This window comes from Bos grunniens, chromosome 1, assembly GCF_055505025.1.
Source record: "Bos grunniens cultivar Pamir isolate PY7600 chromosome 1, Bosgru_T2T1.0, whole genome shotgun sequence".
NCBI classification, from domain to species: domain Eukaryota; kingdom Metazoa; phylum Chordata; class Mammalia; order Artiodactyla; family Bovidae; genus Bos; species Bos grunniens.
The window spans coordinates 18,784,320-18,804,942 of NC_141165.1; the positions used below are offsets into that span (position 1 = coordinate 18,784,320).

Genomic DNA, 20,623 nt, shown 5'->3' on the forward strand with positions numbered 1-20,623 from the left:
TATATAGCTGCTGACATTCTCTCACTTTCTTTTTTTTTTTTTAATTTTATTTTATTTTTAAACTTTACATAATTGTATTAGTTTTGCCAAAATGAATCCATCACAGGTATACATGTGCTCCCCATCCTGAACCCTCCTCCCTCCTCCCTCCCCATACCATCCCTCTGGGTCGTCCCAGTGCACTAGCCCCAAGCATCCAGTATCGTGCATTGAACCTGGACTGGCATCTCGTTTCATACATGATATTTTACATGTTTCAATGCCATTCTCCCAAATCTTCCCACCCTCTCCCTCTCCCACAGAGTCCATAAGACTGTTCCATACATCAGTGTCTCTTTTGCTGTCTCGTACACAGGGTTATTGTTATCATCTTTCTAAATTCCATATATATGCGTTATTATACTGTATTGGTGTTTTTCCTTCTGGCTTAGCAGCAGCTCAAGTAGTTTTCTTTTTTTGAAAAATCACATGCTTATTAACTCTCATAGTCTATTCACATAATGCAAACATAGACCTCCCTCTGCAGACTATTGGTTTATATAGGGCAAATAGCGTGTGTTAGTCACTCAGTCATGCCCGACTCTTTGCGACCCCGTGAACTGCAGCCCACCAGGCTCGTCTGTCCATGGGATTTTCCAGGCAAGGTTTGTAGAGGGCAAATAGTAAAGAATGGTGAATTCATGTCTTATGCTACTTGGAATCCACCTGGGGAGAAGGCAATTCAGCTAACTACAAAGTAGTTTCTGTGTGCAAAAGTGAATGTCCTGGGGCTCCAGTCTATAGATTTTGTCTTTTTTCTTTTCTCAAAGGAGGGTTAGAGGTCCTCACCCCCATCCCCGGCTCTATTATTGCATCTATCATGAAGTTGTTCAACTATTTTTACATTTGTTGGCATTCCCTGTGGTTCTGAGCTTTCTTGGAGGGCAGGAGTTTTGTCCTTTCCATCTTTGTATCTTTGTTTTATCCTTTTCATCTTTGTGTCCCCAGGACATGGCATTGTGTTTGGCATATTGATAGCAGTCAATAGACGGTGAAATAACAGAAACGTGGGACTTTTGATGTGAGGGTATTTGGCAGTGGCTGCCTGGTGCCTTGTGTGGACCCTGGAGTCAAGCTCAGCAGAAGAACTTTGCTCCTTAGGTGCTGGTGTCTGCTGCTCACCTGTCCCCACACTGTATGGTGATGTCATTTGAGCCCCTTCTGTGTCCAAAACCTGCAACATGCCTGTGATCAGGGGTGGGGAGGAAAAGACCGGATGAATCAGAGTTTTTGCCCTGAAACAACTGGAGTCAGGAATTTAATTGTTAAAAGCAAAGGCAGCTCATAGATTATAGCATATGATGATGATCTGTAAAATAATTTTATCCTTTTCTCTGACCATAGACATTTAAAATGTTTCTGAATTGTGGAAAGGAAAAACAACTGCAATGAAATAAAATTCTACCTGTAGTATAGTCTTCACTAACACCTACAATTTTTTTCAGCTACTTCTTTAGGTATGTTTAGTTCCTGGCTTTTCCGTTTTTTATTAATGTGCCATGTTTTTGAATAAATATCACTCTGCCATTTTTCATGTCCTTTTAGATTTTAAAGGGGATTAAATAACTTTTAAAAGGATGTTTGTCCACTTTTATGATCCTTCTACCCATAAGTTCAGTTCAGTTTAGTCGCTCAGTCGTGTCCGACTCTTTGTGACCCCATGAATCGCAGCACGCCAGGCCTCCCTGTCCATCACCAACTCCTGGAGTTCACGCAGACTCACGTCCATCAAGTCAGTGATGCCATCCAACCATCTCATCCTCTGTCGTCCCCTTCTCCTCCTGCCCCCCGTCCCTCCCAGCATCAGAGTCTTTTCCAATGGGTCAACTCTTCACGTGAGGTGGCCAAAGTACTGGAGTTTCAGCTTTAGCATCATTCCTTCCAAAGAAATCCCAGGGCTGATCCCCTTCAGAATGGACTGGTTGGATCTCCTTGTAGTCCAAGGGACTCTCAAGAGTCTTCTCCAACACCACAGTTCAAAAGCATCAAGTGTTCGGCGCTCAGCATTCTTCACAGTCCAACTCTCACATCCATACATGACCACTGGAAAAACTATAGCCTTGACTAGATGAACCTTTGTTAGGAAGGTAACGTCTCTGCTTTTCAATATGCTATCTAGCTTGGTCATAACTTTTCTTCCAAGGAGTAAGCGTCTTTTAATTTCATGGCTGCAGTCACCATCTGCAGTAATTTAGGAACCCCCAAAATAAAGTCTGACACTGTTTCCACTGTTTCCCCATCTATTTCCCATGAAGTGGTGGGACCGGATGCCATGATCTTCGTTTTCTGAATGCTGAGCTTTAAGCCAACTTTTTCACTCTCCTCTTTCACCTTCATCAAGAGGCTTTCTGCCTTTCTGCACTTTCTGCCATAAGGGTGGTATCATCTGCATATCTGAGGTTATTGATATTTCTCCTAGCAATCTTGATTCCAGCTTGTGCTTCTTCCAGCCCAGCGTTTCTCATGATGTACTCTGCACAGAAGTTAAATAAGCAGGGTGACAATATACAGCCTTGATGTACTCCTTTTCCTATTTGGAACCAGTCTGTTGTTCCATGTCCAGTTCTAACTGTTGCTTCCTGACCTGTATACAGATTTCTCAAGAGGCAGGTCAGATGGTCTGGTATTCCCATCTCTTTCAGAATTTTCCACAGTTTATTGTGATCCACACAGTCAAAGGCTTTGGCATAGTCAGTAAAGCAGAAATAGATGTTTCTCTGGAACTCTCTTGCTTTTTCCATGATCCAGCAGATGTTGGCAATTTGATCTCTGGTTCCTCTGCCTTTTCTAAAACCAGCTTGAACATCTGGAAGTTCATGGTTCACGTATTGCTGAAGCCTGGCTTGGAGAATTTTGAGCATTACTTTACTAGCGTGTGAGATGAGTGCAACTGTGTGGTAGTTTGAGCATTCTTTGGCATTGCCTTTCTTTGGGATTTGAATGAAAGCTGACCTTTTCTAGTCCTGTGGCCACTGCTGAGTTTTCCAAATTTGCTGAGTTTTCCAAATTTCCTTCTACCCATAAATGTCCCTAAATCCCTCAGAAGATCCTAAGTTTTCAGACAGAAAGGAACAAAAATTAACCTAAATGTATCAGAGTTTTGGAGGTTCAGTTTTAATGATCTCAAAGTAAGAGCTAGTATGGGACTAGCTCACGGTGCTTCTGTGACACATAATCATGTGGGTCAGGACTCCAGATGCGGATGTGAGCAGTCACCCGCTACGCAGTGGAGGCAGAGGGGGATGTGTGCTGAACACAGATGGCTCTTACAGCTGAGGGGGCTGGGGGTTAGTGAAGGCCAAATTTCCAGGGACGTCAGCTGGAACCACACCATGGAAGTGGCCCACTACCACTGCCCCCAAGCCCATGCCATTTCTTAGGATGGTGTGTGTGGGAGGGTCCTGTGCTCACCCTGTCCCTCAAGCTCACCCCCAAGGCAGGGTCCCAGGTTGGTCCAATTGACTGGCAGAACCTATGTCCCATATTGGCATCCCAACTCAAGGCAGGCGGGAGATACAGTAATTGTTTGCTGTCTGTTTGCTTTTATCTGTGGAAGGCAGGACCCCACAGCCCAGGGATCTACTACAGTGTAGGGAGGCTGTCTAAGATGCTGTGCAGCTAACATGACAGATGTCTGCTACAATAACGTCTCATGAAAATAGCAGCCAAATTGTCTAAATTGCTTGGCCTCTAGTGTTAAAAAAAAGTGTAGCAAAAAGATGAGAGTGAAATATACAAAATTGTTAATGTTGATTATCTCTGTGGCAGATTGTGATCTATGTTTTGTTTTCAGATTTTTCTATAATAAAGCTATATTTTCTTATGAACTAGAAAAATAAGAGTTGACCATTAAAGAAAGGATTAGTTAAAATAATTGCTGCCTTAATAGATGGATGAAAACTCTTGAAAGTCCTAAGCAGATTGAATAATCTGTTAAATAGGTGAATATTTAAATTTTTTCAAAAAGCAAAAAGTTACTCTCTTATTTAAGCTGAGGTTAAAATCTATTTCCTGTGACTTTGCCCTCAGTGGGTGCAGTAGCTGCTGATCAAATTAGAGAGTCATGGCAGCTTAAATCAGGAGGGCCTCACACATCGCTCACCCTAACTTTATAGAACCCATTTCGGTTTGAAGTTTTAGAAAATACAAACATAGACACACATTTGTGCACACTGATCTGTTGGCTTCTCCAAGAGACCCAAGGGCAGGGGTCACAAATCCTCAGAGCGCACTATACCACAGACACACAGAGGTGCTTCTGCACTCCTCACTGAGGTTCCAGAGTTCTTAGGCCGTTTGACTTACTTGCCCCTTGAAGATCTTTCCTGCACTCCTATCCCTTGCTGGACACAAAGAAGTGTGCAGTTCCTGCTTTGGAAAGACAGCCATGACTTCTGCTCTGGGGCTCCCCTCCCCATCTGGAAGTTCTGTCCCTGGCCCCCTCCTCTGGACCTAGTTTGGGGAGCATGAACTCTTTTCAAGGGCTCAGTGTACCTAATGTTCTTGCCCCTGCTCCATCTGGTTCTGAGTGTCTCTTTCTCACTTCGGGCAGGGAGGACCCTCATCCCATTGGTCAGGGGCTCCTTCAGATCTTTTCTCTTTGGCCTTGGTCTCTCCTTGGAGAATCAAAAGCTGGGAATTTGACTCAAGTTCTCTGTGGTTTGTGGTGTCATCTTTTTCCTGACACAGCCTATGCTGCTTGTTCAATGGGAAATATGTGAAAGGCTACAGGGAAATTTGGAGGAAAACAACCCTGAAGATCTCAAAGATATCACCTACCCCATTTATATGGAAAGTGGGCCAATTTGACGGGAGTGAAATTAGCTGTAGTTATCCAGATTTCCAGTCACTCTCCAAAGTTTGTCAGTTCCCTAGAAAGAAACATTGCCACTCAGGAAAGAGAACAGAAACTTTACAAAATTAGTGAGTCTGAGGGGGTGCCTGTCTTTGCAGCTGCTAAAAAGTTTCTCCCAAATAGCTGAAGTTCTGATAAAATAAATATCTGTCATGTTACTTAGCAGTGGTTGACAGACTGAGTGTCACTGAGTAGGGGCAAGCTTCTTGACTTGGTTTCTTTGCTCTTCTCAGCTGATATGACTCTCACACTATGTGACACGCAATGAGTTTCCTCCATCAGTTTTAGGTAAGAAAGGTCAAATATCTTGGCTTCTGCTAAAGATGATTGTAGTAGATGTTACCTGCCTTGATAGCCCTTCCTTTGTCTGCAAAGCTGTGGACAAATGAGATTTGATGCTTTATCATCAGGCTGCCAGATAGGGCTTAGATAAAATCTAAGTATGTATGTAAAATCCCATGCTCTGTTGCACAGTAGTTGATATTTGCAAGGAAAAAGTAAGCATCTTAAAGCTTCGGATAGCATTTGTTCCTTCCCAGTAGGAGAATACTGCAGGTTTGTGTGTGACTTTGTATCACCATGCATGTTAACCACTGTCACTTTTACAACTGCAAGTTGGCTGGGACATGGTGAGTACTGGAAAAACACCATGAAGATGTCATTTCGCTGCAGCTTCATCATCTTTAGGCATTACAGGAGAACAGCTGCATCCGTCATTTCAAGCCCCTTTATTATACCAACAGTTTGAGATGCCACTGTTAATAACATGAGGTCATTTTAAACCAAATTCTTGCTAGAACAGCCTCTCTATAGAACATGATACCCAGCAAAAATTTCTCTAGAATCTACTCCATTATCAAGTAGGGGTCCAGTAGGGTGTTCAAGACCTAAGAAAACCCATGTGATAGCCTCTGTCTGATGTGACTGGAGGTGGTCCTTGGTTATATAAGGGAACAATTTTAAAATGATAAAATGACATAACTAAAACATTTATACCCAATTTAAGGAAAATATTGTACATTTTCTCTCATTTTTTGATGTGCAGCCAATGTCTAACGTCCTCTCATGAGAGGTCTTTTCATCTTTTTTGCATAAACTTGATTAAGTTTTCTAAGTTTACCTTCTTTAAAATGAAATGAAAATTTAGCAATCTCAGTTCAGAATGCTAGATTTTTACATTTTTAAATGAATATTTAAAAACTGTCTTAACAGTTACTTAACAGCAATTTTTTTGCAACTTGTCATTATTAACCATTGTGGTAAACAGTTGACCTAGTTTTTCTAGCAGAGACAACACTCACTCACCCTTCATCAGTTTGTCATATTTAGGTTACAGATTTATAATACTGGGTACAAGTGGCACAAACAAGTTTGGGAATAGACGCTGTGACTTGGGTAAACACATATCTCAACTGGAAGGTGGTCCAGAGAGTGCCTGCTGGCTGCAGCATCCCCAGTACAAACAAAGGCAGCCCTGGGCATCTGTTAGAAAGGACTGCAGAGCTCTGGTTAATCTAGGATTTGGTTATAGGGCCTTTAATTAAGAGTTTCTACTATAAATATATTTTCATTAATATGCATAGGTAGAAACTCTCAAATAACATTACTACAAAATGTATTCTAGTACAGGTCCTGCAGAACTTATCTTAATGAACAGCTAAGGCTCACTTCTAATCAGTGGAATCTGTCTGCACACATAATTGGTATGCTAAAGTGCTTCTCCCTGGCAATCTGTTTACACCGTGGGACTGTAATTGGTTTGTTCATCAGTCTTTCTTTCGGTAGATGGGAAGAGATAATGTTTTGGTCCACTCCTCATTAGTTATCACAAATTTTGAATTAATAAATTGGAGAGATGATGAGCTCTTGTTCCATTTATACATGCTTGAATACCTCTGTCAATGTTTTTATATTTTTTTCTTCTCCTCAATACTGGTAGCTCCTAAATACTCCTAAATAAAGTATGCTATGCTAAAGGTCTTCCCTGATCTTTCCTTATAGCTCAGTCGGTAAAGCGTCTGCCTGCAATGCAGGAGACCTGGGTTCGATCCCTGGGTCGGGAAGATCCCCTGGAGAAGGAAATGGCAACCCACTCCAGTATTCTTGCCTGGAGAATCCCACGGACAGAGATTGGCAGGCTACAGTCCATGGGATTGCAAGAGTCGGACACGACTTAGTGACTAAACCACAAACCACATGCTAAGGGTAGTTTTAAAAAGAAAATAAACAGATATTGATTCTGCTGATATTGAGTTGATTTGGAAAATATTAGAGCTGAGAGACAAAGAGAAGCATGTGTATTTATACGCAGAATCAGAGAGGAAAGGAGAGAGTCAAAAAGAAAATCAGATGCAGAGACACAGTGGATTTTATAATTATATTCACACACACACACATATATATATATACATTAATATACAGTGTGTGAGAGAGAAAGAGAAACACCAAGATAGGAATAATGAGAGAAATAGAAAAGCAGACAGAAACAGGAAAGCAGATAAGGAGATGCAGGTAATATACAAAGAGATGGAGAAAGACAGAAATAGAGATGTCCTGAGAGGCAAAGAGAAATGGAGACACCTAGCGGCTGAGGGAGAGCCACCTCGGCCATGCCCACTCAAGCTTAGTTCTGGCTCCGCTGGTTTGAGCAGAGGGGAGGGAGGCAGGTGCAGAGGGCCCCACAAGGACAGAAGCAGGCCAGGTCCCCAGGAGTCACAGGCCGGAGCAGACCTCCGAGTAGGTTATGGCCTGGGCATTAATTAGATGGTCCTGTAACACTGTCCATATCTTTAAATGTGTATTTTAGTTCTCAGTTCAGTTTAGTCACTCAGTCACGTCCAGCTCTGTGACACCATGAACCACAGCACGCCAGGCCTCCCTGTCAATCGCCAACTCCCGGAGTTCACCCAAACCCATGTCCATCGAGTTGGTGATGCCATCCAGCCATCTCATCCTCTGTCGTCCCCTTCTCCTCCTTCCCTCAATTTTTCCCATCATCAGGGTCTTTTCTAATGAGTCAGCTCTTTGTATAAGGTGGCCAAAGTATTGGAGTTTCAGCTTCAACATCAGTCCTTCCAGTGAACACCCAGGGCTGATCTTCTTTAGGATGGACTGGTTGGATCTCCTTGGAGTTCAAGGGACTCTCAAGAGTCTTCTCCAACACAATAGTTCAAAAGAATGAATTCTTTGGCACTCAGCTTTCTTTATTTTAGTTCTAAATGTATTAATTTTTTTTTTTTTTTGCTGCAGAAAGGTACTGAAGGAAATCTGTATTGGAGAACTTAATCCAAATGAGACTGTGCAGGCCACTTTAGAGGCCCAGCTCCTTTCCAAGCTGAATCACCCAGCTATTGTCAAGTTCCATGCAAACTTTGTGGAGCAGGATAAGTTCTGCATTATCACAGAGTACTGTGAGGTGAGACTCTCCTTCTGGTTTTGAAGTCTTAATAAAAATCTGTTTCATAGTAAAAAGGTGTCTGTAAAGAGATATCTCAGAAGTTGAATGAGCCAGCCACAAAGTGAATAAAAATATTACCTGGGATATTGTGTCTTGCTGCTAAGAGTAATCATCTCTATGTAACTGGCAAACTGTTTTCTGACCAAGGGTTTCTTTTTTGGGGAAAACTCAGAATCGATGTATTTTTAAGGAGGAATTGCTGCATAAAAATGATCCAGCATTTTTTTGGTGTGTGTGGATTGGGGGGTGTATCCTTAAGCCTCTTACAATGGTTCGATTATTAGATGGACATTTAAAGCCATAACAGAGGCCTGGGCAGAGCAGAGGGATACTGCTGGAGTCCTGGATTCTAGCTCTGTGGTTCATTTTCCCCAGTGGAAACTTGGAAGTGGGAATACAGCTCATTCTCCCTATGAAAAGTCTTCATGTTAACTGACTTGTGATTCATGGCTTCAGGTGTTTGCAGTTTTCCCTGCCATTCCATGTTTCCCCCAAGTGATAATAGTTGTGCATTTTACTGAGCCCCAAGTGAATATGAAGTTGCTGAGAAAGGTGCCAGGGGTGGGGCTGGCAAGGTGCAGCGTAATGTGGGTCTGTGTGTTCACTTCTGAGAGGCTAGAGAGAGGGGAGTTACAGGAGTTGGGTCAGAAAGAGAATGTCCAAACTTGACCCTGCTCAGGAAGTATCTCCCAGAACATTCAGAGAGCTAGCCTAAGTCAAATGCAACAAAGAATCTTGTGTTTAGAATGTGTTCAGTTCATCATCTGGATGTTGCTGGAGCCCAAGTGAAATGATGCTAGGAAGAAAGAAGTTGCTCTTTAGAGTGGGTGGCAGGCCTGCTTGGCTCAGAGAGTGCTGGGTATTTGAGATGCAGAAAAGAAGAGGGAGGAGAAGCAACTCGGAAGGAGTAAAGATAGCAACGAAACTCAGCCTTGATTTGCTTTACACAGTAGCTGGTGTGTCATGCAAAATGAAACCAGTAGCCAAGTTAGAATATTTGAAAATTTGATACTGTCCAGGTCTTAGCTATTCCCCCTCAGGACAGTCTCCCTGGCACAGCCTTGTTGGGAGTTTGCCCATCAAATCTTGTTCCTCCTCTGCTTGAAGGAGAAGGAGGAGAAAAAAAGAAAAATAACCAGAACATTTGAGTGATTATATATCCTTCATCCAACAGATTGTTAAGAAAACCAGTAAAATGATGAGGTGTACAGAATGTGGCTAAGAACACCTACTCCAGCAATTATGCCACTGATCCATGCAAAATCCAGGGATTTACAAATGCAGCTACACTGTGATCCATCAGCCATAATTTAATCATTTTTTCTTTTTGCCCCATTCAGTTAATAAACTATCTTCTGTGGTAAACAACTGACTCCTATTGCTTTTACTACCTCTGCTGCTGCTTTCAGCACACTGAATTTTCCACAAAGACTTTCTCAGTTGTAAAATATTTTCCGCTGTAGTGAGAACTGTTCAGTGGAACTTTGTGTGATGATGGTAATGCTCAATATTTGCTGCTGCTGCTGCTAAGTCACTTCAGTCGTGTCTGACTCTGTGCGACCCCATAGACAGAAGCCCACCAGGCTCCCCCGTCCCTGGGATTCTCCAGGCAAGAACACTGGAGTGGGTTGCCATTTCCTTCTCCAATGCATGAAAGTGAAAAGTGAAAGTGAAGTCACTCAGTCATGTCCGACTCTTTATGACCCCATGGACTGTAGCCTACCAGGCTCCTCCGTCCATGGGATTTTCCAGGCAAGAGTATTGGAGTGGGGTGCCATTGCCTTCTCCACTCAATATTTGCGCTGTCCAATATGGTAGTTGCTTAGTCACACATGACTCTTTAGCACCTGATGAAGTATGGCTAGTGTGGTTGAGGAGCTGAATGTTGAACTTTATTTAATTTAAATTAATTTAAATGTAAATAACCATGTTTAGGTAGTGGCTACCATATTGAACAGATCTTGATGATAAACTATAACTTTATTTCTTATATTAATTTTTAGTTATTAATTTAAATGTAATTTGGATCTACTAGAAAAGTTACAAAACACAGTGAACTCCCATATATCCTCCATTCAAATTTCAGTTCAGTTCAGTTCAGTCTCCCAGTCATGTCCGACCCTTTGCGACTCCATGGACTGCAGCACGCCAGGCCTCCCTGTCCATCACCAACTCCCGGAGTTTACTCAGACTCATGTCCATCGAGTCAGTGATGCCATCTAACCATCTCATCCTCTCGTCCCCTTCTCCTCCCACCTTCAATCTTTCCCAGCAGGGTCTTTTTAAATGAGTCAGTTCTTTGCATCAGGTGGCCAAAGTATTGGAGTTTCAGCTTCAGCATCAGCCCTTGCAATGAATATGCAGGACTGATTTCCTTTAGGATGGACTGGTTGGATCTCCTTGCAGTCTAAAGGACTCTCAAGATTCTTCTCCAACACCACAGTTCAAAAGCATCAATTCTTCGGCGCTCAGCTTTCTTTATAGTCCAACTCTCACATCCATACATGACTACTGGAAAAACCATAGCTTTGACTAGATGGACCTTTGTTGCCAAAGTAATGTCTCTGCTTTTTAACATGCTGTCTAGGTTGGTCATAACTTCTCTTCCAAGGGGTAAGTGTCCTTTAATTTCATCCAGGTTTACCAGTTGTTATTTCCCACATTTGCTTTATTATTCTGTTCATCTATCTACTTTTTTCCTGAACCACTTGACAGTAGGTTGCAGACCCGTTGCCCCTTTGTCCTAAATCCTCCTGTGAGTGTTTTCTAAGACTAAGGATATTTCCTTAACATAACTACAGTAAAAAGATCAAACTCAGGAAGTGAACATTGATGCAATGCCAGTGTGTCATACGGTGATTCTGTGCGACCCCATACCAGCAGCATCAGCATCACTCGGAATCTTTAGTGAGAAACACAGATTGTTAGCTTCCACCTCAGCCGTAATGAATCTGTAAACTCTGGGGGTCGGGTCTGGCCATCTGTGTTTTGCCAAGCCCACCAGGTGAGCCTGAAGCACACTGAAATTTGGGAAACACCCATCTAACCCACAGTTCACACTCAAATTGAGCCCATCTGTCCCAATTATATCTTTAAAAAGGACATTTCTATAGGAATTTTTTTCTCCCGCAGGATCCAATCCAGGATCATTTGTGTTACTTTTTAAAAACTGGTGGTTTCCGCAGGCTAAGCTGCCCCTCCCACCCCAGGGGCGTTGCCATGGTAATGGCCTTGGCCAGCAGCCAGGGAACAGCTGCGGGGCTTCCTGGCTCCACCTGCTGAGCTGTCAGCTTGTGACTCGGAGGGATGACGACGTGTGGGTCGCTGTTTCTCCTTGCTAACCGAGATATTTCTCATCTTCACACCCAAACTTCATCTTAACTCACAGAAGCCTGGTATTATCCTCTTTTTATTGAGGTAAAGTAATAATATTGGAAATGGCAGATGGCCAGACTTGCACCTCATAGGGAATGTTATCACCATTGAAATAGCTGGTGTTTTTTAATCTCCAAGTTTCCTCCTCTGTAATTTAATCTGAGGCCTTTCAAGACTGAAATACATATAAATGCATTCACAAGGCCCCTTATATTCACCACCCAGAGCTTTGGACTCGTCACATCAGGTTATGAGTGTTGTGTTGTTGCTTAGTTCAACATGGTGTTTGGCTGTTTGTGACCCCAGGGACTATAGCCTGCCAGGCTTCTCTGTCCATGGAATTTCCCAGGTAAGAATACTGGAGTGGGTTGCCATTTCCTTTTCTAGGGGATCTTCCTGGCCTAGGGATTGAACCTGAGTCTCCTACATTGCAGGCAGATTCTTTATCATGGAACCACCAGGGAAGACCAGTTATGAATGTAAAAAGCAAATAACCTGATTCTCACAAGTTCCTGTCAAGATGTAACCAAATCTTCAATGGGGAATAGTACCCAAACTACAAAAGTGACAGGATATTTCAAATATCGGTGTCTTTATTCTCTTCCAGCCCCGGGAAATGGGACTACCTGCTGTCCCCTGCCTCTTCTCCACAGTCTCACACTTCTTTATCTCTGCCCTTTCACAACATCCTTCCTCCTGGCTCCAAGTTTTCACTTCCCACCCATTCTCCCAGGTCCTGTGAAATGCCACCCCCTCTACAAAGACTCCTGTTATCTCCTGGCTGAAAATCACCCCTCACTCAATCCCTGAGTCTCATAGCGTTTCAGCTGGGTGACACTTAGCACATTATACATAGTATAATCCATCTTAGACTCTCAGCATGTGGGACTGATCTTTTTCTAATTCATTTTTGTGTCGCATCATGAGCCCGTGTAGTGAGCCACAAAGAAGTTAGTACTCAGGAAATTTCTTTCCTTTTGACGAATTCTTTACCATTTGCTTCCAGCTGCTTCCCACCTCATTTCTGTCAAGTGCCGATGTGTAAAAGATTAAATACTGCGTCCTATCTGTAATATATGTTGAAATCACTTTGCCAGAAAGCAGAGAAGGTTGGACTTGTCTTTTTCCTCAACTGTGATATTAACATGGCTAAATAAAAATTATATCAATATAGTGGTAGTGCTCAACCTTGGCTGCACTTTGGAATCATCTGGAAAGCTTTCAAAACTCCTGAGGGCTGAAGCCCTCATCCAGAAAGTCTGATTTAATTGATCTGGGGTATGACCCAGAAGGACTTTTGAAAGCTCTCCAGGTGATCTAATGGGATGCCAGGGCAGAGAACTGCAAAAAAGGGAGGATGGCCAGTGTAGAAACAGAAAGGCAGAGTCATAAATGAAAACTGAGTCAGCATTTATGGATCACTGAGCAAAGATAAGGCTCAGCTGTGAACAGGGCGGGGGATGGGGGAGGGGGGAGCTGGTGAGGGGGGAATCTGGCAGGCCCTGCTGGTTGGTGTGGTTTTCTACTCAGGCCATTAGCTGGGTGCTCTTATTCATGAAAATTACCCCGTCTTGTTCTTCTGGTTCCCTGAGCAACTTTCTGTCCTATTATTTCTTTTCAAACTTTCATGCCCTGATATTTGCATTTTTTTTTAGTGGTAGTTGCCTGGAGCTGCTATACTGTCATGTTTGCCTAATTGTGATTATGAATTTTCCTCATTCTTTCTACATTTACTAATTAGGGTTCTTCTGTTAGAAAGAGCTATCCCATTGTTCCTTCCCCTCCGTTGATGTCTTTATTCAATTATTCATATCAGTATGGACTCGTGGATATTTATTTTATTCTATGGGTTATTGCCCGATGCTATCATTATTATTTTGTTTCTTAATTTGGCACAGCTTTGGCTGGTGGGGCTTCTTCAAATTGGCTCCTGTGTCCTCTAACCATGCCCCATTCTTTTTCAAAGAGAAGTAGATTCTTTTTTTTTTTTTAATTTAAATTTATTTATTTTAATTGGAGGCTAATTACTTTACAGTATTTAATGGTTTTGCCATACATCAACATGAATCCACCACGGGTGTACACATGTTCCCCATCCTGAACCCCCCTCCCCACTCCCTCTCTGTACCTTCCCTCTGGGTCATCCCAGTGCACCAGCCCCAAGCATCCTGCATCCTGCATCGAACCTGGACTGGCGATTTGTTTCTTATATGATATTATACATGTTTCAATGCCACTCTCCTAAATCATCCCACCCTCTCCCTCTCCCACAGAGTCCATAAGACTGTTCTATACATCTGTGTCTCTTTTGCTGTCTTGCATACAGGGTTATCATTACCATCTTTCTAAATTCCATATATATGCGTTAGTATACTGTATTGGTGTTTTTCTTTCTGGCTTACTTCACTGTGTATAATCGGCTCCAGTTTCATCCACCTCATTAGAACTGATTCAAATGTATTCTTTTTAATGGCTGAGTAATACTCCTTGCGTATATGTACCACAGCTTTCTTATCCATTCATCTGCTGATGGACATCTAGGTTGCTTCCATGTCCTGGCTATTATAAACAGTGCTCCGATAAACATTGGGGTACACGTGTCTCTTTCAATTCTGGTTTCCTTGGTGTGTATGCCCAGCAGCGGGATTGCTGGGTTATATGGCAGTTCTATTTCCAGTTTTTTAAGGCATCTCCACACCATTCTCCATAGTGGCTATACCAGTTTGCATTCCCACCAACAGTGTAAGAGAGTTCCCTTTTCTCCACACCCTCTCCAGCATTTATTGCTTGTAGACTTTTGGATTGCAGCCATTCTGACTGGCGTGAAATGGTACCTTATTGTGGTTTTGATTAGTATTTCTCTGATAATGAGTGATGTTGAGCATCTTTTCATGTGTTTGTTAGCCATCTGTATGTCTTCTTTGGAGAAATGTCTATTTAGTTCTTTGGCCCATTTTTTGATTGGGTCATTTATTTTTCTGGAATTGAGCTGCAGGAGTTGCTTGTATATTTTTGAGATTAGTTGTTTGTCAGTTGCTTCATTTGCTATTATTTTCTCTCATTCTGAAGGCTGTCTTTTCACCTTGCTTATAGTTTCCTTTGTTGTGCAGAAGCTTTTAATTTTGATTAGGTCCCATTTGTTTATTTTTGCTTTTATTTCCAATATTCTGGGAGGTGGGTCATAGAGGATCCTGCTGTGATTTATGTCGGAGAGTGTTTTGCCTATGTTCTCCTCTAAGAGTTTTATAGTTTCTGGTCTTATGTTTAGATCTTTAATCCATTTTGAGTTTATTTTTGTGTATGGTGTTAGAAAGTGTTCCAGTTTCATTCTTTTGCAAGTGGTTGACCAGCTTTACCAGCACCACTCGTTAAAGAGATTGTCTTTAATCCATTGTATATTCTTGCCTCCTTTGTCAAAGATAAGGTGTCCATAGGTGCGTGGGTTTATCTCTGGGCTTTCTATTTTGTTCCTTTGATCTATATTTCTGTCTTTGTGCCAGTACCATACTGTCCTGATGACTGTGGCTTTGTAGTAGAGCCTGAAGTCAGGCAAGTTGATTCCTCCAGTTCCATTCTTTCTCAAGATTGCTTTGGCTATTCGAGGTTTTTTGTATTTCCATACAAATTTTGAAATTATTTGTTCTAGCTCTGTGAAAACTACCATTGGTAGCCTGATAGGGATTGCATTGAATCTGTAGATTGCTTTGGGTAGTATACTCATTTTCACTATATTGATTCTTCTGATCCATGAACATGGTATATTTCTCCATCTATTAGTGTCCTCTTTGATTTATTTCACCAGTGTTTTGTAGTTTTCTATATATAGGTCTTTAGTTTCTTTAGGTAGATATATTCCTAAGTATTTTATTCTTTTCGTTGCAATGGTGAATGGAATTGTTCCTTAATTTCTCTTTCTATTTTCTCATTATTAGTGTATAGGAATGCAAGGGATTTCTGTGTGTTAATTTTATATCCTGCAACTTTACTATATTCATCAATTAGCTCTAGTAATTTTCTGGTAGAATCTTTAGGGTTTTCTATGTAGAGGATCATGTCATCTGCAAACGGTGAGAGTTTTACTTCTTCTTTTCCAACTTGGATTCCTTTTATTTCTTTTTCTGCTCTGATTGCTGTGGCCAAAACTTCCAAAACTATGTTGAATAGTAATGGTGAGGGTGGGCACCCTTGTCTTGTTCCTGACTTTAGGGGAAATGCTTTCAATTTTTCACCGTTGAGGATAATGTTTGCTGTGGGTTTGTCATATATAGCTTTTATTATGTTGAAGTATGTTCCTTCTATTTCTGCTTTCTGGAGACTTTTTTATCATAAATCAATGTTGAATTTTGTCAAAGGCTTTCTCTGCATCTATTGAGATAATCATATGGCTTTTATTTTTCAATTTGTTATGTGGTGAATTACATTAATTGATTTGCGGATATTGAAGAATCCTTGCGTGCCTGGGATAAAGCCCACTTGGTCATGGTGTATGATCTTTTTAATGTATTGTTGGATTCTGATTGCTAGAATTTTGTTCTTATTTCTTAGTTATATTTTGTAGATGAGGAAATGGGACTCTGGAGAGGTGGAGTGATTTTCTGGCAATCTCATGTCTGGAATGTTGGATCTCATCCAGAGCAGGACCAGGGTCACAGGGGAACAGGGAAAGTGCTCTTTTTTTTTCTTACTTGGCTTACTCCTGTTCCTCCCTTAATATTTAATGGAGTCAACCAACTAGTTCATGGTTCCTATCTTCCCAAACATGAAATTATCTCTTTCTACCTGGACGTGAACTAATATAGTTGGATTGTTTTATTGTTCATATCAGCAGTGCTAACCAAACATGTTTCAGATGGTGGCTCTAAACTAAAGATAGATTTTAACACAGCCACAGTAATCAAGCCTGTCTTTGTGCATTATGCAAAATATGAAAATAATGCTTTGCAGTACTGCAGTGTACACCTGAAATTTGTCAAGAGAATAGATCTTAAGTGCTCTCAACACACATGCATGTGCATACACACACACACACACACACACACACACACAGATGCATGCACACAGGAGCCATCTGAAATATTGGATGTGTCAATCAACTTGACTGTGGCAGTCATCTCACAGTGCACATGCTCACCAGGTTATCATGTTGCACATGAAAGCTGCTCCTTCCCTTGGCTTATTCTCACTTATGTTTTGTGTCTTTATCTACCTCTATTTATATAATTCATGCATATGCATACACACAGAAATACATGTGTATCAATTTGAATACACAAATATGTCTTAATGTAATGATGATTTAATTAATTATTATATTTTCTATCAATAGGAGACTATATAGGGTTTGAAAGTAGAAAGTATGTGGACTTTGGCATCACATTTATAGATAAAAGCATTATTTTATGTCACTTCTTAAGAAAAAGTAAGTTGTATCATTTTATTCCAATTCATGTACATTTACCTCAGCAGGAAGAAATGTACACTAAAAGCATTTGGAAGAAAATTGGCAACTAAACCCAAGAGTGCTCAGTTATATTATCAGACATAAGCAGCATGATACTACAAGGTATTCTTTAGTAACCATTTAGAAACTGGGTCTCCTTATTTTGCGTTTAAGAACATAACATGATTTGACATCTTCCCCACTTTTTATGAACTCCATTTACAGATTTAAAAGCATATGATTATAAAATCTTATTCAACATTGACTTTCTCAAATACATCTTTTGCCTTTGAAAATTTTCAAACTATTGGACAAAATGTTCCCATTAGTAGGTGAGATATTTGGCCCATCTGTGTTATTATCTAACAGCCTTTTCTTAAAGTGTGGTCTATAACCTGTCCCAAAGTCACTTAGGATGCTTGTTAAAAATACACAATTCTTTGGTTCTCTCCTAATTTACCAAATCAGAGCCTCTGTTGATACAGCCCAGGAATATACATTTTAAACACTCTACTTGGATGTGTCTGACACATGCAAAATTTTGAGGCCTCCCGGAAGGATGTGTCAGAACATTATTTAAAGGAGATGTAGAGTGTGAGGGAGTGATGTAGAGTATGAGGGAGCTGAATCTTAAGATGTCAGCCCAGAAAATTAATCAGGGGCAGCTCTTTCATTTTAAAATGAAGAAGTAGGGCAGAACAATTTTTCAAACTGCTTCTAGCCCTGAAATTCTGAGATTATTTTGCCCTTTGTGTATGCTCTGAACATTGCAGTTGCATTGTATTCCAGGTCTGAGAAGGCTCTCCTCCCTCCTTTAAACCGGATAGAAGTGCTTCTGTTGATGACTTAAAAAAACAGATTAACTTTTAAAATGAAATCCTTTTAAGATTTAAAACTTTTTAATGGCAATCAAAGATGGAGTTCAGACACTGTATTTGAGTTGCTCTTCATTTCTTCAAGGTTTTGGCATTTCAATCTCATGTTGGTTAACTTGGATGGTGGAAGGAGGCAAGACCATTAATCCATCAAATGGCACATTTTGGGTTACAGATATTTGAAATCTTAGAATTTAACATTAGGGCTTTTATTGAAACTTTCAAGGGGATGACGTTAGTGAAGGAAAACATTTTCTGTCTGTGGCATAGACTTAGAACAACATTAATATTGGCTCAAGTTAAAGTCTCCTTGAACCTTCTCATTAGAGTGGCTTTAGCAATAAAAGTCATTGTTAAATATTTCTCAAATACAAAGTCAAGGAAACAGAACGGGCCTACAGATACTGTAATAAGAACTTGTGAAACCAAACTGTGACATTTCATCCAAAACATTTGATTTTTACTTCGATGATGGCTTAACAAAAGAAATAAATGCTTTTCATATTGCTCAATTAAAATCAGACTACTTCACAAAAAATGGTTTCTTTCTTTTTGTATGAAATTCCTTGTGTCTTAATTTGTGAGTGGTTTGACCACCTTAATTAAATCCTAAGAAAATCTACAGAGTGTTTATTAAAGAACAAAGTAAATACAAGACAAATAGCTTTTCTTACAGATAAACATGCAGAATGAAAACTTCAGGGTGGGGAATAACTTAAGGAGAATAAGACCCAGCTCTCCAATTAATTTAATTTTTTGGCATTCTGTCCTCTTGTCAGTAGAATATGTCCTTTGCTTAATGCTAAAAACTAGTACATTTGTTATTCTTATGTGTCTACCTGAGAAGAGTGTTTGTGTACACCCTTCTTTTGACATTTCACTTTGAAGTGTCAATTATATTATTATTATAGCTTTGACTAGACGGACCTTTGTTGGGAAAGTAATGTCTCTGCTTTTTAATATGCTGTCTAGGTTGGTCATAACTTTTATTCCAAGGAGTAAGCATCTTTTAATTTCATGGCTGCAATCACCATCTGCAGTGATTTTGGAGCCCCCAAAAATAAAGTCTGACACTGTTTCCACTGTTTCCCCATCTACTTCCCATGAAGTGATGGGACCAGATGCCATGATCTTCGTTTTCTGAATGTTGAGCTTTAAGCCAACTTTTCCACTCTCCTCCTTCACTTTCAACAAGAGGTTTTTTAGTTCCTCTTCCCTTTCTGCCATAAGGGTGGTGTCATCTGCATATCTGAGGTTATTGATATTTCTCCCAGCAATCTTGATTCCAGCTTGTGCTTCTTCCAGCCCAGTGTTTCTCATGATGTACTCTGCATATAAGTTAAATAAGCAGGGTGACAATACACAGCCCTGACGTACTCCTTTTCCTATTTGGAACCAGTCTGTTGTTCCATGTCCAGTTCTAACTGTTGCTTCCTGACCTGCATATAGGTTTCTCAAGAGACAGGTCAGATGGTCTGGTATTTCCATCTGTTTAAGAATTTTCCACAGTTTATTGTGATCCACACAGTCAATGGCTTTGGCATAGTCAATAAAACAGAAATAGATGTTTTTCTGGGGGGTTTATAGTTATGTAAAATTCTAAGCATAAGGGAATTATTCCTAGTTTTATGTGGGTACATATTAATATGTAATGTAACATAATAAAAACAATTTTTAGGTAATATTTAGGTAATATAATAAAAGCTAATACCCTTTAGAAGGATTTTGTTCTGGCGTGAGACAAAGTGCTAAATACAGAGTTTCTTCAGTAAACACTGATGGGAGTAGAAAGAACTGAGCTCTACTGTGCTGTGCACGAAGTGAGTAGGCAATTTAAAGGGAGAGTAATGGAATGGATAAAGTCCACATAAAATGGACACAGTGCTGACAAAGGTCCCTATAGTCAAAGCTGTGGTTTTCCAGTAGTCATATATGAATTTGAAAGTTGGACCATAAAGAAGGCTGAGCGCTGAAGAACTGATGCTTTTCAACTGTGGTGCTAGAGGAGACTCTTGAGAGTCCCTTGGACTGCAGGGAGATCAAACCAGACAACCCTAAATATTCATTGGAAGGACTGATGCTGAAGCTGAAGCTCCAGTACTTTGGCAACCTGATGGAAAGAGCTGACTCACTGGAAAAGACCCTAATGCTGACCCTAAGACTGAGGGCCAGAGAAGAGGGTGGCAAAAGATGAGATGGTTGGATGGCATCACCTACTCAATGGGCATGAATTTGAGCAAACTCTGGGAGATAGTGAAGGACAGGGAAGTCTGGTGTGGTGCAGTCCATAGGGTCACAAAGAGTTGGACATGCCGTAGTGACTGAACAACAATGGAGTGGAGGCAGAGGAGGGAATGCAGGCAGGGGCCTAAGCATTCAGGGAGCTGAAATATGACTCAGAAAGTGGGAAGGCAGTTGGTTCCTCCGAACCATTTGATTTTGCTAGCTGGCACTTATTGAAGTTGGGCTCCTGCCCTCCCCAGTGAGTAGGGAACAGGGGCTCCATCTTGAGGTGTGGCTGGAACAATTTTTTTTGGCAGCCTTGAGTTTTCTCAAACAGCACATTATGGGGGACTATGGTC

At 41.0% G+C, this 20,623-nt stretch overlaps 1 protein-coding gene across 50 annotated transcripts in view; it reads left to right on the top strand.

Annotated features, from left to right (window-relative positions):
* NEK11 (NIMA related kinase 11) overlaps window positions 1-20,623 on the top strand; it is a 272,407-nt gene that overhangs the window by 48,485 nt on the left and 203,299 nt on the right. For 33 of the 50 annotated variants that reach the window (XM_086345852.1, XM_086345908.1, XM_086346034.1 and 30 more), the window contains one exon: window positions 8,144-8,309. The exons of 8 other annotated variants lie outside the window; for them this stretch is intronic. In XM_086345852.1, coding sequence (XP_086201978.1) covers window positions 8,144-8,309 — 166 coding nt within the window. Of the gene's footprint in view, window positions 1-8,143; window positions 8,310-11,565; window positions 11,769-20,623 lie in introns of those variants that run through there. 9 more of the 50 variants (XM_086348182.1, XM_086348268.1, XM_086348972.1 and 6 more) reach the window with 3 other exon arrangements.